At 44.4% G+C, this 16,046-nt stretch overlaps 1 protein-coding gene across 1 annotated transcript; it reads right to left on the bottom strand.

The window, feature by feature from the left end:
- Positions 1 to 4,800: 4,800 nt before the first annotated feature.
- Positions 4,801 to 14,191, bottom strand: apcdd1l (adenomatosis polyposis coli down-regulated 1-like). Its single transcript, XM_068742884.1, has 4 exons — positions 14,107 to 14,191; positions 7,411 to 7,585; positions 5,910 to 6,429; positions 4,801 to 5,574 (listed from the first exon to the last, which is right to left on the bottom strand). The coding sequence occupies exons 1-4, from the start codon at positions 14,189 to 14,191 to the stop codon at positions 4,801 to 4,803; spliced, it is 1,554 nt and encodes a 517-aa protein (XP_068598985.1).
- Positions 14,192 to 16,046: the final 1,855 nt, after the last annotated feature.

Here is a 16,046-nt window from a genome sequence, read left to right as displayed (position 1 = left end):
AGGCCTTTTTCTTTGTTTTTTGCCAAGAGCTCAAGTAGAAAAGTGAAGTCTATGCCTAATGCTGCGGCATTTTTCATTTGTCCCAAAGCCAAGAGGACAAATCTTTCAATAGAAAGTCATTTGTTTCAACTGATCCAGCCAACTTCTGACTGATGTTATCTTTTATGGGGTAGCTGTAGCTCATATATTCCCATAGAAATCATGTTTTGTTTTGTTTTTCCTCAGAAGACTGAAACCTGAATGAACGAAATGGTTGGAAGTTACCCGTAGTACTCCAATGATGTCATATGTGTGCATTAACTGTATATGCAAGGTTTTTATTGGGGAAGCAGGAGATGTGACCTCTGCTGTATTTTTTTTACTGAGTCGCTGTCCAAAAGCAGCACCGAGTCTTTCTTTTACCAGAACATTTGTCAGACTGAACCATCCAAACTGAATGTGGTTTGGAAACTTGGTTAAAGTGAAAGGAAACTCCTTTTGGCTTGTTTTGTTTCTCTCTTCTTTTTTTGAATAGTCCATTGGAACATTCTGCCTGAAGATGTTGGCTCGTTTATAGTTGTATTTTAGGGTAGTCAAAGTCTTTTGGTTTTTCTGAATTCAGGCCCTTCAGATGGTCTTCGTTTATTTTCTTGTAGGACAAGCATAGTGTGGAATGGAACTTCTAATCTGAAGGATTTTCAGCTGTTTAATCAGTTGAACAATTCAGGTCATAATTCAAAATGCATGTCTTTACTTCCTGAGTAAAATAAAACATTTATACCATTTTGACGTGTCTATTAGCACACAAGCTGTGACCACTGCTTCTCTCTTTGTTTTTTCTCTTGCTGTGTCCTAAACCTCATGCTTCTGTTTGTATATGCAAATACTGTATGCTACCATGTATATGTACTGGTGTAGTGAGTGGCTTTCCACAGTGTGATGCTGGTGTTCTCGACCATAAACGCCACTTCCTGAGCTGGAATTTTCTCAGTCTTGATTAGTCGTAAATGCTTTTTTCCTTCTTCTTCTTCTGGCAATTAATGAGTTTGAGCAGCGCCAATTGTGCCACGCTTCACTTCTGGCTTTCTTTTTAGTATTCGATCAGTGTACTCATAGTACAGCATACTGCTTTATTCACTCTACTACTTAGTAGTACGTATACACGCAAAACTGTTCAAGGCTGAGTAGGGAACCATACAACGTGAAACCCGGCAGGTGTGTTTCCTTCCTCATTCTCTACATGTCTTTGTGTGTGCGTGTGTGTGTGTGTGTGTGCGTGTGTGTCTGTGTGTGGTTCTCACTTAACGACGGAGTTACGTTAAGACCCGTCGCTAAATCACTTCATCGTTAAACCCTTGACAACGTGGCCGACATTTTGCGTGGTTACATTGTTTTTTTGTGTATTTGCATACGTACAGTTCATTTATACTGGACATATGTACCTACTCTCTCACAATCCCGCTCATCATAACAGCGATTCCTCGTCAATAAACCCATACTTTTACATTTAAACGTTGCAACTCCGAGTCGTTGTTAAACCAGTAGGTCACAACACACACAACCTGTCTGTGTGTGTTGTGTATATATGTGTCTGTGTGTGTGTGTTGCTGTAAACACACAAATCCATCCATAATCTTGTCATACTTTCTTTTCTAAATAAATTCGTCCCGTGCTTAATCTTCCTTTCTGTTATGTTTCTGTTCAGTTGCTATATTCAATAAGCCTGTCTGCCAACAATTTGTCTCTCTCACTCTCTCTCTTTCTCTCTGCTTCATGGCATTCATACAACAGAACCCCCCCACCCCGGCCCTCCTCAGCCCTCCTCAGTCATCATTACTACTACCCGGCAATTTCTAACACGACTTGCGTGGATCACTGAAGGTTCTCTGGTAGAGAACCGGGACTCATCAGGTGCATTTAATGATTCTGCACGCTGGTAAATGCCAGCTATCCACTCCCACTTATTCTTCATCTAAATCTGTGCTCTCTGTGCTTTGGCTGGTGGTGGTGGGGGGGGGGGGGGGCTACAGACCTATATTCTCCATCCAAGCCTGAGGGATGACCTCATGGGGCTTGTAGCTGCCATCACCGTTCTCTCAGGAGTTAATAGGAACAGCATGTAGGCTCTGGAAAGGACCGGGTCTCCCTCTCTCTCGACTTCTTTCTTTTCGCCCCACCCCCCCCCCCCCCCATTTATTGATTTTTTAAAGCTAATTTTAAAGCCCCGGATTGGTTGTTGTGTTTAATTTTGTTTTTTGTTTCTTTAAGTACCTGTAATCTATGCTTTTGTACCAGGACAGAGACATTTTGCCTCATGCTGTCTTTCTGCTCATTGTTTTGTTTTTGCTTTGGTCACCCGACTGTGAGAACTTTGTTTCCACCCAATATTGCAAAGTTAGGATCAAGGATAACAACATAGCAGAACATTAATCAGCTGGACACTGGATTTCATTTTGCTGGGTGGACACAAACACAAGTTCAGGCTGGAGTGTTTTTTCTGCAGAACACAACAAATATCTGTTTGGCTTCCCGCACCATGACCCAGCCCTCCGCGAGGCCTCGTTGAAATAGCTTCACGAGTTTTTGTACAAACAGGAATAATACTGAAAATGTTGTGTGGTTTCCATGGAAATGTTTTCAGCGACTCTGGAGGGTCATTCTCACATAATAAATATTATAACTTCACCAACCTTTTTCTCATCCATCCATCCCAAGTAGCTGGGCCTTTTAACCCTTTCACTGTTTTCCACAGAAAGACGATTTTTATTTTTTTAGTCAACGCTGAATGTTTATCATCCTCTCCATAGCATCCAAAACAACATACACTACTCCTGGATCCCTAACGGAGTGGAAGACATGACACTTTGGATGGTTCTTACTGCGTAATCATTTTTAACAACTGACCAACAAACTGAATGGGTGAAAACACAACCTCTACCCTCGAGCTAATAAATCCTAATGTTGCTGTGATCACTAAAAGTGTTGATAAGCTACTGTTGTTAGCAGGCCCGTTATGTAAATATAATGAAATAATAACATTATGTTATACACTCAATATGGTCTACATTACAAGATGGCGGTGAGGACAGCCATGATGGACGGCTTAGAGACAGTGGCTCTGATGAAATGACAGGAGGCAGAGCTAGAGGTGGAGGAGATGAAGATGCTGAGGTTCTCCTTGGTAGTGAACAGGTTGGAGAGGATTAGAAATGAGACAATAAGAGGGACAGTGAAGGTTAGACGTTTTGAAGACAAGGTCAGAGAAGCCAGACTTCAATGGTTTGGACATGTCCAGAGGAGAGACGGGGACTATATCGGTAGAAGGATGCTGAGGATGGAACTGCCAGGGAACAGGGCTAGAGGTCGACCCAGGAGAAGATACATGGACGTAGTGAGGGAGGACATGAGAGTGGCTGGTGTTGGGGAGGACAGGGTGAAGTGGAGAATACTCATATAATAATATACTCATTTACACTCAGGCCTAGCGTCTGAAATATTCTGGTTGTATAAATTGTGACGCCGCTGCAATTTTTCCACCATTTCCCCCTCCTCTTGAGGAAAGTTTCATTTGCCAGCAGTCATTCTTCAAGCAGGAGTCACAGCTTTACAAATGAGGCTATCTCGCCATAGGAGTGCGACGCTCCACTTGCTTCAGTCACAACACTGAGACTCGGGAGACATATGTGTTCTCCTCTGTCGTCTCCTTGCTGCTGCTGCTCCTCTCGGGTTCATTTGTCGGAGGGGCCGACAAATCTATTTTGTTGGCCGACAGCTCTCATGAAAGACTTGAGCGTCCGATCTGATATGCTTCTGTGTTTTCAGTCATGCACTGGAACGTCTTGTACAATTTTTGAGCCACATGACGGTTAGTAATCAAACGGTAGGACGCTTAACCGATATATGAAGACCAGAGGGAGGACTAAACCCAGCTGGCTCTATACAGTAAGACGCTCACTCACGGAGCTTTCAGTGTTGCCCTGCTTAGATACATAGATTTGTTTTACAGACTGAACACAGGGTGTTATGAAAAGCCATTTTTAATACACGTCGAAAAAGAATCACCTCTCATGAGTCAAACCAAACTACAATATTTGACCATAATGTTCCTCTTGAAAAAAGCATTATATAAAGGGTTAAAATAAATATTCATTTGATTTTCTTGGACTGACTGTTTAAAGGAGCATAGGGATTAAAAAAAACAAAAACATTTCAAACCACAGCAGAATTGGACCGATGAAGATGGCAGCTGATTACTGCTCGTCCACTTCCAGCTGAATTTCTCTCCAGTATGTTGAAACAACGTTCTGTACAAAGTGCATTAGTTACACTGCAGCTCGGGTGAAAATACACTTTCACTTGATGTCCCTTGGAATGTCCATGGACTTGTCTTTAACGTGGCAATACATGATCCACATTTTAACACTGTGATCTAGTTCTGTCTCAACAGTATTTAATAAAACTGCATTTGCCCAAAAATATGCAGAAAGGAATTCATCTGTAAAGCGAAAAAAATCTGATTGTTACACAAAAGGAACACAGTTTAAAAGAATATAATTCTTACATATTGTAATGATGGTACTTTGCATATATTGCTGGTTTATATACAGATTAGTTTTAGGTAGAAATGGCTACAGGCAATGGCTGAAATATATATATATATATATATATATATATATAATCAGCTCTGTGGAGTGTCTCGTGATTTTTCGTGACCATCACACATGTGGTCATCGTTATATGGAGGAAAAGCGAAGAAAGCTGCCAGAGAACAATGTCGATCAATGACTCCAGCTGTGTAACAGACTTGATTTTGAACAATCCCTAAAAGACACGGACCCGGCTGCACAGCACAGACCCCAGCACCAGTAAAACCAGATGAGCCAGTCTCTCTGTCCCACTGGCTGCTAGCTGAACGTGATTGCTGTTAAAACCTGAGCCGTGGCGCTGTTGCGGCTGTGTCTCCACTCCACTGCAAAGCACCATGGGAGCCTGAAAGGAAGTGGGCCTCTTCTGTGGGCGGTCTGGACTGGACCCATCAGTCGGCCTGCTGCCAGTGAACAGCAACAGGTGCTTCCTGTGGTCCAGCTCAACCTTGAAGAGCTCATATTCCTTATGTGGCAGCTTGATGCCCAGCAAGGTGCACCCATCTGTGGCGGTCAAGTCCTGTTCCACCCCCACTTCCCAACCTCCAGCACGACCACACTTCCCAGGCCTTGTTGCATTCAACAACTTCGCTGTGGGCCTGTCCCCTGCTGTGACCCTCACTTTTGTGACCTTGAACACAAGCTCAGTGGCCCCCGAGATCTTGGCGGAAGGGTTTCCCTGAGCGTAGTGGCCCAAGGCTCTCAGAGTGAACGTGGGCTGAGAGCAGGCAGGGTCTGCGTAGTGCTGATATATGCCCTCCCACGCCTGCTGGTCAGGATCAAAGGTGAAGTCTCTGGTGAGGAAGAGGACGTTGGGACGGGTTTCACAGCGCTGGCTGACCCAGCGACCAGCCAGAGACAGAGGAGGCGCAGGGCTGCGGGGCAACACTGGGGGGCGCTGCTCGGAGGAACGGTACACCAGGGCACAGACGGGGCAGGGGTGGATGTGATGCTGCAAAGATAAGGGAGATGTGAGACAATGTACATTCTGTGTCATTTAATAGGTGCTAAACATTTTATTTTGCATTCATTCCTTCATATCTTAAAATATTATGTCTTATTTTATTCTATCTAATTCAGGTAGCAGTCCATAAGCCAAAATTATCTGATCTAAGTCTAAGAAAATCATGCAAGTGACTAATTTAAAAGAATAATTATTTCTTCTGGTAAAAGCGTGTTAGATTTCAAATTCAGTAACTATTAAATGCATAACTCTCTGCAGCCTTGGAACAATCGACCTATTAAAACTCTTCCATATTGTCTTTGGAGACGTGCCCAGTATCCCACCATGGCGCTTTGCAGTGGCTGTTGGTATCCTGTAGGCCTGTAATGAGTCCTCTGTGTCCAGTCGGTGTGAATGTCCCCTAAGAACAGTTCCTGGACCTTCCCTCCATGGACGTGGTGCTGCGTCTCCACCCGCATCAGTCCCATCTCCATCAGGGAAAAGCCCATTTCCGCCAGACATCCCCTCCCTGCCCTGGTGTTATAGAGCTCATGCGGCTTCCCCAGCGCCAGCCGACCCAGGCGTACGCCCACGCAGGCATCGGGCAGCCTGGAGCAAAGCCTCTGCTTGGCTGCCAGGCTGTGGACCACGATGGCCACCTTGTTCAGGTGGTGCTCGGCTTCCGTAGCTCCACGGGTGATCCAGGAAGCCTGGTGCAGCCGAAGCCTCCCCCTGATAACAAGCGAGTAGTCCGGTTCTCCACAGCCACTGTCTGCATAGAAGTGCTGCAGGGCCTGGAAGTGACGACTGGCGTGAAAGGTGTAGGAGCGGGTGAGGAACTCTGGGCAAGGCCGAACTTCACATCTGAAAAAAAGAGGCGCAAAATTCGTGATTAGTTGTGGCAGGTATCGCTCGGCATTATTATGCGGAGAACTGAGATCTGCCTATAAAAGCATTGTCGAGTCCTTACTGAACGCTTCAGAGCTCTGATCATTTCCCTGTCAAAGTATTGAAATGCTTTTTTCTCTACAATAATTGACTTTGCAACAAGTGACCAACGGGGGGCAGCATAAATAGCCTGGCGTGAACGTATTAGCAAACGTCTGTCTTTTCATACATCCAACCGGAGCAAATGAAGGATGACGTTGCTCAAATTAGAGGAGAAAGAGAGGAAACACTGCATCCCCCCCGCCCTGACAGATTTTTAGCTCCAAAATTCAATCTCCTTTGAGCTCTATTTTTGGTCTCTACCCAATCTTAAAGGGAATAAACTAGCTCTTAACCATGTTCACAGAGAAGTTGCTAACTCGTTCTCTGGCTGTTGCCTGGTGCTGATTCATGGCGGCTTTTGAATTTCTCATTGAAAACAGCTGCCTGTTTTTCCCGGAACTTAAAAACCAGAGGCTAAAAGTTGGTCGAAACGATCCAGAACAGAGTTCTCAATAAATAAATGCACTTCATTTGGAACTGCCGCTACGAGTGGCACCTCCTGGGGCGGGGAAATCGACATCAGCGCTGTTTGCATGCATGGCTCTAATGACGTGAAAGGGAAAATGAAAATACTTAAACAGATGGAGAAAAAAAACCATTTACATGTTTTTGTTCATTTATTCTGTCTAGATTCAGAACAGTGTCATTTCTTCTGAGTGTAAGAAGCGTATTTAATTATCTTGTCCTCATTTCACAGTGCAGTCGATTCACAGATTTAAATCTCCCGCATCCATCCGAGGCCTCAGTGAAAGTTCATGACGTCTCTTTCAACATTTTAGAGTTTGGTAGTGTAAATACTTCAGTTTCAAAAAATTTGTTTAATTATTGTCATTTCTTTAAGAGCGACAAATTCACCTGGTCGACACCCACGTGCCGTCCAGCCTTGCTGGAATGTCTGCTGTGATCGCTCTGTTCTCTTGGGGGGGGCGGTACTGGCAGTCCCGGTCCCACTGCAGACTCTCACTGAGGTTAGAGGAGGAGGTGAATGGCACCTCCCATAGTTTACTCCCAGCTCCCGCCACAAACACCACTACAGAACAAGGGAAACAACCATTAGGTAATCACAGTTGACCAATCAGAAGGCTCCATTATGTTTTTTTTTCTTTTCTTTTTGGATGTCCAGGCTGATTTTTTTTTTGGGTGGGTGTAGAAAATGGCAACGCTAAATCTATTAATCCAAGAGAAGATTATGGGCGTCGTCCTCAGATCTTCTTTTGTTACAAAGACAAGCATAAATTCTGGTGGGCCGCTCAAGGACATTATTTGGTGGATGTTGCTAGAGAAAACTCACAGAGCTGTAAATCAGGACATTGGCCACAGCGCAAACAGTTGGCTTGTTCCTCCAATCATCCTGCAGCTGCAACACATATGTTTGCTTTGCTTACACAGGAGGTGCACGTGATTACGATTGTGCATTTGCGCCCAACATCAGCACCTTTGCAAGAATGTGGCCTTTAGTTGGATTTCTATCATCAAGATAAAGCAAACAGTGGACCGGAGCCCAGCCACACACACACGCACACACACACACACACACACACACACACACACGTGTGTGTTGATAGTGCTATTCAAAAACACTTACAATGACTGACCTGTTTGAGTTCTGCCAAATAACCAGTGGTTAAATGGATCTGAATGGAAGCATCATTTAGTGCATCACGTTTATTAATCTGACACAAGCATGTCTACAATCTGTCTGCCTGTCACCGGTCATGACTGAACTTTCTGCAACGTATATGAAACATGTTTGTGTTGTTAACACGGGGGTGGGGAGGTTCTGATTACACTATCGCGGAAGTGAGGAAGCCAACTGGGCTCGTTCCTGACAAAATTACGGCTTCACATTCAACAAATGTCAAAAAGCAAAGGGGAACGGGTTCCCGCGGACACCTCGGCCTCCTGCGTTTTCTCTGGCTCATCGTCGTGTTTTATTCTCACGGACATCGTCTCACGTGTGTTCTTAACGTCAGATGGCTTTTGTAAAGAATCCAGCTATTTAATTGAAGGAAATTAAACAGTCAGCGTTTAGAGAAGCTGGAAGGCGGGAGGTTTTTAGGCTGTAGCCTCATACCAGGCCATAGCTCATATTGAACCTAATGATCCAAGACACTGTCCTGCTGCAGGTCAGCACATCTAACTGGGCTTTTCCTCCATTTCCTCACTCTCTCTTCTTATAGTCCTTATTATTATCCTCTGTGTTCGTAAACACCTTCAGTTACCTCTTTAACATTCCTCAGGCTCCCTATTTAATGGGAGCCCATCACCTTGAAGTGTTGAGCCACAGACCAGTTTGTTCCCTGATGACGGATTAGATGGCGCTGAAGGGAAATGGGAAATTTGGATGGAAAGCATGAGATGTGAATGTCCTGGTGGACTTTGTTTTCTTCTTGTAAATGGCCCCAAAATACTGAATGACTAATCTGCGTTTATTACGTTTTAGTGTCACAAGAGGACGCTTTTGATTCCCCCTCTCTGTTGGAGTGCCTCTCATATGCTGACACACACGCACACACACACACACACACACGTGTAGAGTTTGGATTGTTTGAACTCTGTAGCCGCAAACCACAAAACCAGATTTGAGCTCAAGACACATTTCTGTTGATGTCGTTAATGCTCCTCCTTTCCTGTCACAGACACTGAAACCTTTTTTTTTTGACGTTTTCCCCGAGCTGTGATCCGATGTTTACGCTCCATGTTGCTGCAGCTGGCGAGGGAAGCCAGTCCGTTGGATCCAGCTACGCTCCCGCTGGAGTATTTGGAGTAGAAACTCTAATCAGGTTTAATTAATTTCCACTGCTCCTTACAAGCAATTCAATTGGTCTGTTTTGTGTTACAGATCTGTCTTGCCGTGTGCAGACGTGTTGCCTAAGTGGTTACTCACACACATTGCAATGACTGGCCGGAGGTCACGGTATTCAATGTGAAGTCATTTGGGCCGCTGCGTTAGTCTCTGTTCTTGCCAAACCATTTCTATCATGTTTTTTTGAGGTCACTTGTCATTCTACTCCTCTCCCTCCTCTTGGATCCCCTTCCAGTGAGGCATATGGTTACATTTACTAAAAGACCACTCATAAAAGCCGAGCTGACTAAAACGAATTTGCTCATCTTGGGTCTTTTTTGTCTCCAAAATTATTATTTGACAAAAGAGGTTATTCTAATCACAAGCAAGGCAATGCTGTGAATGCATATGATAGGATCCAACCATCATTGTGATCTGGAGGAGATGAGGGAGGGGGGCATCTTATGTCACCTCCTATAAATGCAGCCAAACAGCATTAGTTTTACACTGCACTGGTTTATTTTTTCACACTTGACCCTCAAACATCCCCATAATGCACTTTGCACCTCCTTGTTATATTCTGGTGCACAGTTCAAAATGCTTCATTCACAGCTATGAGTTCTTAGGGGTCAAAGGTCAGCATGCATTGTAAGCCGAAAACAACAGATATTTATTTAGGGAACTTTGTATCTTTCAAACCACATTTTTTCCTCTCACTGTAATCATTCCTCTTCATACTGATCTATAAAACATCTATAGAGATGAGAGACAAAATACGCACAGGTTTTTTCTGTGTGTGCAAAACTTTATCTAAAGCGAACGCAGATCTTCGAAGAACTTCTGACTCTATTCTTGGATTTCCACAGTTTTCAACCAGTTCTTAGTGTCAGGTTGACTTACATGATCAAAATAGGCACAGAAGTTGCCTGATGGGGGGTTTAAAGTCATCTTTCCATCATGGCTCACCTTTCTGCCCTGCTGCATTTAAAATCAGACAAAACGTGTTTGTCTTCATGCAGTTATGAGATTGTCCCACAAGGGGTCAGCACGGCGGTCCGTGACACGCGTGTGGTCTGGACGGTCAGTCTGTCATCACCACCAACGCTGCAGCCGGCCTTCCCTTCAGCCGACCGATGACTGACCAAAGTATCTACCTGGCTTTGAGCTGCGATCCTGTTTACACACACACACACACACACACACATGCGCGCGTGTGCACACATATTCACAGAAACACACTGCACACATTGATTTACAGTGGACTGCAGAAGGGATGCCATTTATAAAAAAGAAGAAGACCTCCAGGCTGCACTCTGTTTGTTTATTTGCATTTGTGATTACGGTTTGGCAGCGGTCGACCGCCTCTCTGCTCTCATGTCTTATTCACAGACCCAAAGTCAAAATATAGTTTTATGTGCTTCTTTATTTGGAGCCATCCTAAAAAAAACAAGAGCAAGATCCAGGCTCTTTTGATTCAGGGCTTGCAGGGGGAATCGTTTAAGTCAGACCTGTGTCTCATTCATTAGAGGGGGCAGTCTGCTTCGTAGCCCTCTACTGGGGCTTTTAACGGAGAATCATTAAACTATGAAACTATTATGTCCCAGCAGAGACTCTGTTGCTGCTGAAATGTCCCCGTTTCATTATTTTAACGACTTTCTCTGGTGTTTTTCTACTTTTTCATCGCATCCTCTGTCATTTCAAATTTCCCTAAAGCGCCGTAATTCCACATTCTCTGAAGGACAAAGTCATGAAACTGTCCCTGAAGTCCCAGTGTCCTCCAGGCCCACCTCCCCCTGCACTGGTTATTGCCTCCCTACTCCCCTGATCTGCATGGCCGATTTCTCCCTGGATATATTCTACATTTATTCTTTCTCTCTGTAATTCCCCCCCGTTCTTTCTGCCCATGGTTGATGAGGTGAAAGACGTGGATCAGGGGGTTGGGTGGAAGTTAAAGTCGGGTGTCTTCATGGGTCGGAATGACAAGATGAGTGATGTGTGTGCGTTGCTCGGTCTGTAACGTGACAGTAGCTCAGACTTCCTTCTTATTCCTCATGCATGCTGTGTTGCCTGCTGCTTGTTATTTACTGCAGCTGCTTCCTCGCGTCCGCTGAGCTGCTGAGTTGTCCTCCAGGTCCCACAGAGACATTACGAGACAGGGATTCCCGGCTTCTTTTTTGGCTTGTGAGCCATTAAAATGTTAAATAACTAACTGATTGTAATCCCTCATCACAATTTGCACATCTGAATTGTCACCATTGTGCACCATAGAGTGTATTTTTTTAAATGTTTGATTGTGTAATTTTCAATAATAAAGTTTGCATTGTTGCCTGAAACCGATGAAGAAAACCTTTTGTATATGTTGTTTGGTTTAGATTTCTCGCAGATACAATATTTTTTTTATTATTTACATTAAGGCTAAATATTTCAGGATTCTTAATGCAAATGTGCAGTTTTCAGGTTGTGAAATAGTCATTTTCAGTAATTTTCTCTTCATAAAAGCCCTTTCATATTGTGACAGTGACAGCGGATGCCCCAATCAAACTGATCAATCAATGAATAGTAATTAATGCACAGCATGCTGTCTGGCATTAGAATGTATACTTTGGAAAGAAGCCAAAGTAATGCAGGCGACACGGAAAGCGTTTTGTGGGTAAAGCTGCATTTGAACGACGTGACATCAGCGTTTGAGATGAATCGACCTGAATGAGGTTTATATTGTTTACAACATATTGATAAGAATCGCTCATCGCAGGCTGATTCCCTCTGAGCCCGAGGTCAGAGTCTCGGATCAGGCGATGGGTGGACCTTGCATTCCAGCCGGTCGCTGTTGTGTCGAGAAGCCTCAGGACAGCAAACAGGTCAAACCTTATCTTCTTAAAACATCTGAAAGTTATGCAGGTTCTGTGGCTGAAACGCAGTTATTGAATTGGTCGTTGCAAAAACAAATAATAAAAAAACTAAATACGAATAATAATCCCCCCGCCCCCAGCGGACGCCGTTTGAAGCGTGTGCTGCCTGACGTTCTCAGAGACTGACAGACTTTCTGTCTCTTCCCCATCCAGCCACTCTTAATACCAAAGTCAGGACAAGGTCACGTTGGTTTAGGAGATTTTCAGAGAACTTGAGGTGTGTTGTGTTATTCTAACCTCGATTCCCCCCTTCACATTTTTTGGTGCTTTGATTCTCGTATCTCACAACGGTCTTCCCCTGATTGAGAGTAGAACTCTGTCCCCTCCGGGCGGCGCATGGACGGCTACTGTTGTTTTTTCATCACTGTTTAATCTAGCTGATCCAGCGGCCATGTTTATTTAGACAGGGGATCTATGGGGCTTGCCCAGCGGACGTATAGCTACCAGCTCCAGCTACGGCTAGTGCTCATCGTCTCACTCCAGCTGTCCAGCAAACACCTCCTGCATTGGAAGATAGCAGCGGATGCACAGAGTCCAACGTTGGGTTTTCTGCTGTTAGCCAGTGAAATGGGGTTTTTGATTGTAAATAGCGCCCAATGTCCATTGTGCCATCTGTTTTTGGGAGACAGACAAGCACTAGAGATATAGATATATAGGAAAGGGGGGAGTTGATGGTCCATTGATGTTTTCAAGCGGATATTGCATCAGCTTCACCTTAATCCAAAAACTCTGGATAGTTTCACGCGCTTTCAATTTGGAACGGGACTGTGAATGATTTGCATCCAAACTTTGAGGTAAACAAATATGATTATGTTTTTCTTTTTCTTTTTTACATATGGGATAGAATTTAGGAGGTAAAAACATTTCCATCCAGCTCAGTACAATTCAGTTCCACTTAGGAAATACTGGAAATGCAGGGTCACGTCAAAATGAGGAAACGCTCCAGAGTGTGTTTGTAACTTTGAATTTTAGTTTCAAAGCATGATCAATAAATTTAAACTTTCAGTTGGGGGGGTAGATGTCTCTTTTTCTTTCCCTAATGAGGACTGATATCCAAAATGCTGTTTTCTTCCCCCGATTGAGGCCGCGGCTGCAGGACGATCGGCTCCACGCAGCCTGAGGTGAGGTCAGTAATGTCTGCCTCCTGTTATTCCAAGCATTAACATAATGGTGACATTAGTTCCAGGGCCACAAATCCCTGCTCCTAGGGAACCATTGTTTGGGGGCACCGGCTAGACTCCTCCACCGGCCAAGGCTCCGGAGACACGCAGGAGATGAACGGGAACACAGACCAGCTATTCATGAGATTTTGTTTTTAAGCCACATTTTGAACATTGAATGTGAAAAAAAATGTCGTCATAGCTTCCTTGTTATTTATGGGATGGCCTGATTCTCGTCTTTTTTTTCGTGTCCTGCCATTTGTCCTTTAAGCTAAATCCATTGTTCAGCTGATGTCTCACGTGAGGCAGCTTTCGTCTTTGCATTGCAAGAGGAACGCCGCTGCGATCTTTCAACATTCAAAAGTTGGAAAGGAAAAACTTGAACCCGAATACATTGATTACCACGTTTTAAGATCTTGTTAGTAAAATGCAACTTTGACTTTGGATTTAGTGACATATCTGATTACAAAAACATCTGTTCCACTCTCTTCATGCTTTAAACAATTATCACAATTGATCAAAAATTTTGAACAGAATTAGGAAAAAGAAGTGCCTATTAGTTTAAAGCGTGCAAAAGACTGCCATGGGAGCGTTGCAAATCCAGCTCTATACTTGATTTTTTTTTTTAAACCTGAGTGGACAGCTTTAGAGAAACACAGCAACATCCTGGACACAGAGCGTGGAGTCGTGGACTCACCTTGCCACAGCCACAGCAGCTTGACTCCCCTCAACAGGTGACTGCAATGTCTGTATGACATGTTCCCTGCTTCCTCACACTTCATTCACGCACTCTGCTCCGACAACAAAGTTTGATCCCCGGGAAATCCGAGACACAGCGAGGCTCCTGTCAACAACAGAAGATCATGCAGGATATCACCATGACCCGAGCGCATATATGAAGAGTCCAGTAATCCTCCACATGAAACTCTGTTGTCCGATTCGGCCAACAGGGGATTTTTTCTTCTTCTTTCACCTCCACCTCTTGGCTTCCATGGTCTGCTAAAAAAAAAAAAATCCTCAGTTGGAGCCACACTTCAAGAAACCTCTCTACACGAGTGCTCTCTTTCAGTTGGCCAGAGGAACAGTAAATACTCTCTCTCTTTCTCTCTCTGAATCACACACACCTCACTACTGTGCAGCTCGGTGGATCTGTTCCACTCGATGCATGTGCAGCGAGTGTGTTCAAGCATGTGGGTTTTGTGTTCGCGCACTTCTGTCAGGCTCTTGTAGTTTTTGAGTTGAGAGGAGGGAGTAAGAGAGAGAGAGAGATGGAGGGAGGGCAGAGATAGAGAGAGTGTGTGTGTGTGCGTGTGTGGAGGGGGTTTGCGCTTCAAACTTCCTATAGTGAAGGCTCCGGAGAGCTTTTAGAGCAAGGTGCAAAAGGGCAGTGGTGAATCAGCGCTAATCCTGTCAGATTCTGAATGTTCTGTCTGATAGAACGTCAGACAACAACTCAAATTACAGCAAACTATGTTTTCCGTTCCACCTCCAACCACAAAGGAAATTTAAGTAAGCGATTAAATTCAGCGAATACGTTGTTTTAACAGCTTTGTACTACTTCACCCGTTAGGAGGACACTTTGCTGTCCCACTGGGAGCTCTGTTGCCAGTTTGGTACCTCTATTATCCATCATGTGAACTCTCACCTGTCCAGTACAGTTTATTAAACTTTAATTTAACCTTTAAATTGTGTAAAGGTTGGGAAAATGAGCATCTGGTTCCATTTCTCCAGGGGAACATATTCAAAACCAGGAGTCGTGTGTTTTACCAAGTCCACACATTTCCTCCAAAATGCAGTCTAAAGCATATTTATTCTTTGGGCATTTTGGGATCCTCCGCTTTAACCGTAATAAATATCTAAATGTGTCTGTTTCTCTTGGTAAACCTTGCTGTGGGGAGTTTTCAATGGGCCTATGTTCCACCTGAGAAACAGACCCACTGAATAATGTTAACGCCGAGGTCTGCGACTTATTGAGAGGAAGAGGAACACTGTGTTGGGAGGAGATGCTGGTGTTGAGTTTTTTCTTTTAATTTTTTCGAATGCCGTCATTAACGAAATAAAATTCGGTTCACCTCAGTTTTATTGGTGCAGAAGCAGCGATCTCATGGGCAGACATCTTGCATAGTTTGCACATTTGACAAGCAGAGGCGAGTGGGGAAGCTGTGTTTCATTTTGGGTCATTTGGGTGAACCATCCCATTAAATTAAGAGAATGTCAGCTGTAACCCCCCCCCCCCCCCAAAAAAAAAAAAATGAAACCAAACATCTGAAGTCAAACCTGTAGCAGCTGCACATACAGTCTTTGTGCAAACACACATCACACCCCATTAGACACAAACACAGAACTGCTCCAGTCGCTCTGATTCATAGGCTCTGCATGCGTACATATGTGGTCGGACGGAGCCGTTGACGCTGTTGACCGCTGCTGAGGTAAAAACGGCTTTCAAAGTGCCTGCCAAGCAAGACTTGGCAGCACATCTCCGGTGGGTGGGCTGCCCAGAGCCCTGGCACGCCATCAGGCCTGCCTACACTCCCGACCATTACGCATGCAACCCAGTGGCCAGTGAAATTGGGCTGGAGTAATTTTCTTTTACCAGCGCTGCTGTGTTTTACGTGGCAGATCTGGGATGCGTCGTCT

This window comes from Brachionichthys hirsutus, chromosome 8 (assembly GCF_040956055.1).
Source record: "Brachionichthys hirsutus isolate HB-005 chromosome 8, CSIRO-AGI_Bhir_v1, whole genome shotgun sequence".
In the NCBI taxonomy this organism is placed as follows: domain Eukaryota; kingdom Metazoa; phylum Chordata; class Actinopteri; order Lophiiformes; family Brachionichthyidae; genus Brachionichthys; species Brachionichthys hirsutus.
The sequence above is the reverse complement of the archived record's forward strand: the minus strand, read 5'-3'. Positions and strand labels throughout refer to the sequence as shown.

Coding starts and splice junctions, on each gene's coding strand:
- apcdd1l (XM_068742884.1), bottom strand. CDS start 14,191: ATGAAGTGTGAGGAAGCAGGGAACATGTCATACAGACATTGCAGTCAC. Junction 7,586..14,106: donor GCTGCTGTGGCTGTGGCAAG/GTGAGTCCACGA, acceptor CTTGTTCTGTAG/TGGTGTTTGTGGCGGGAGCT. Junction 6,430..7,410: donor GGCACGTGGGTGTCGACCAG/GTGAATTTGTCG, acceptor TCTTTTTTTCAG/ATGTGAAGTTCGGCCTTGCC.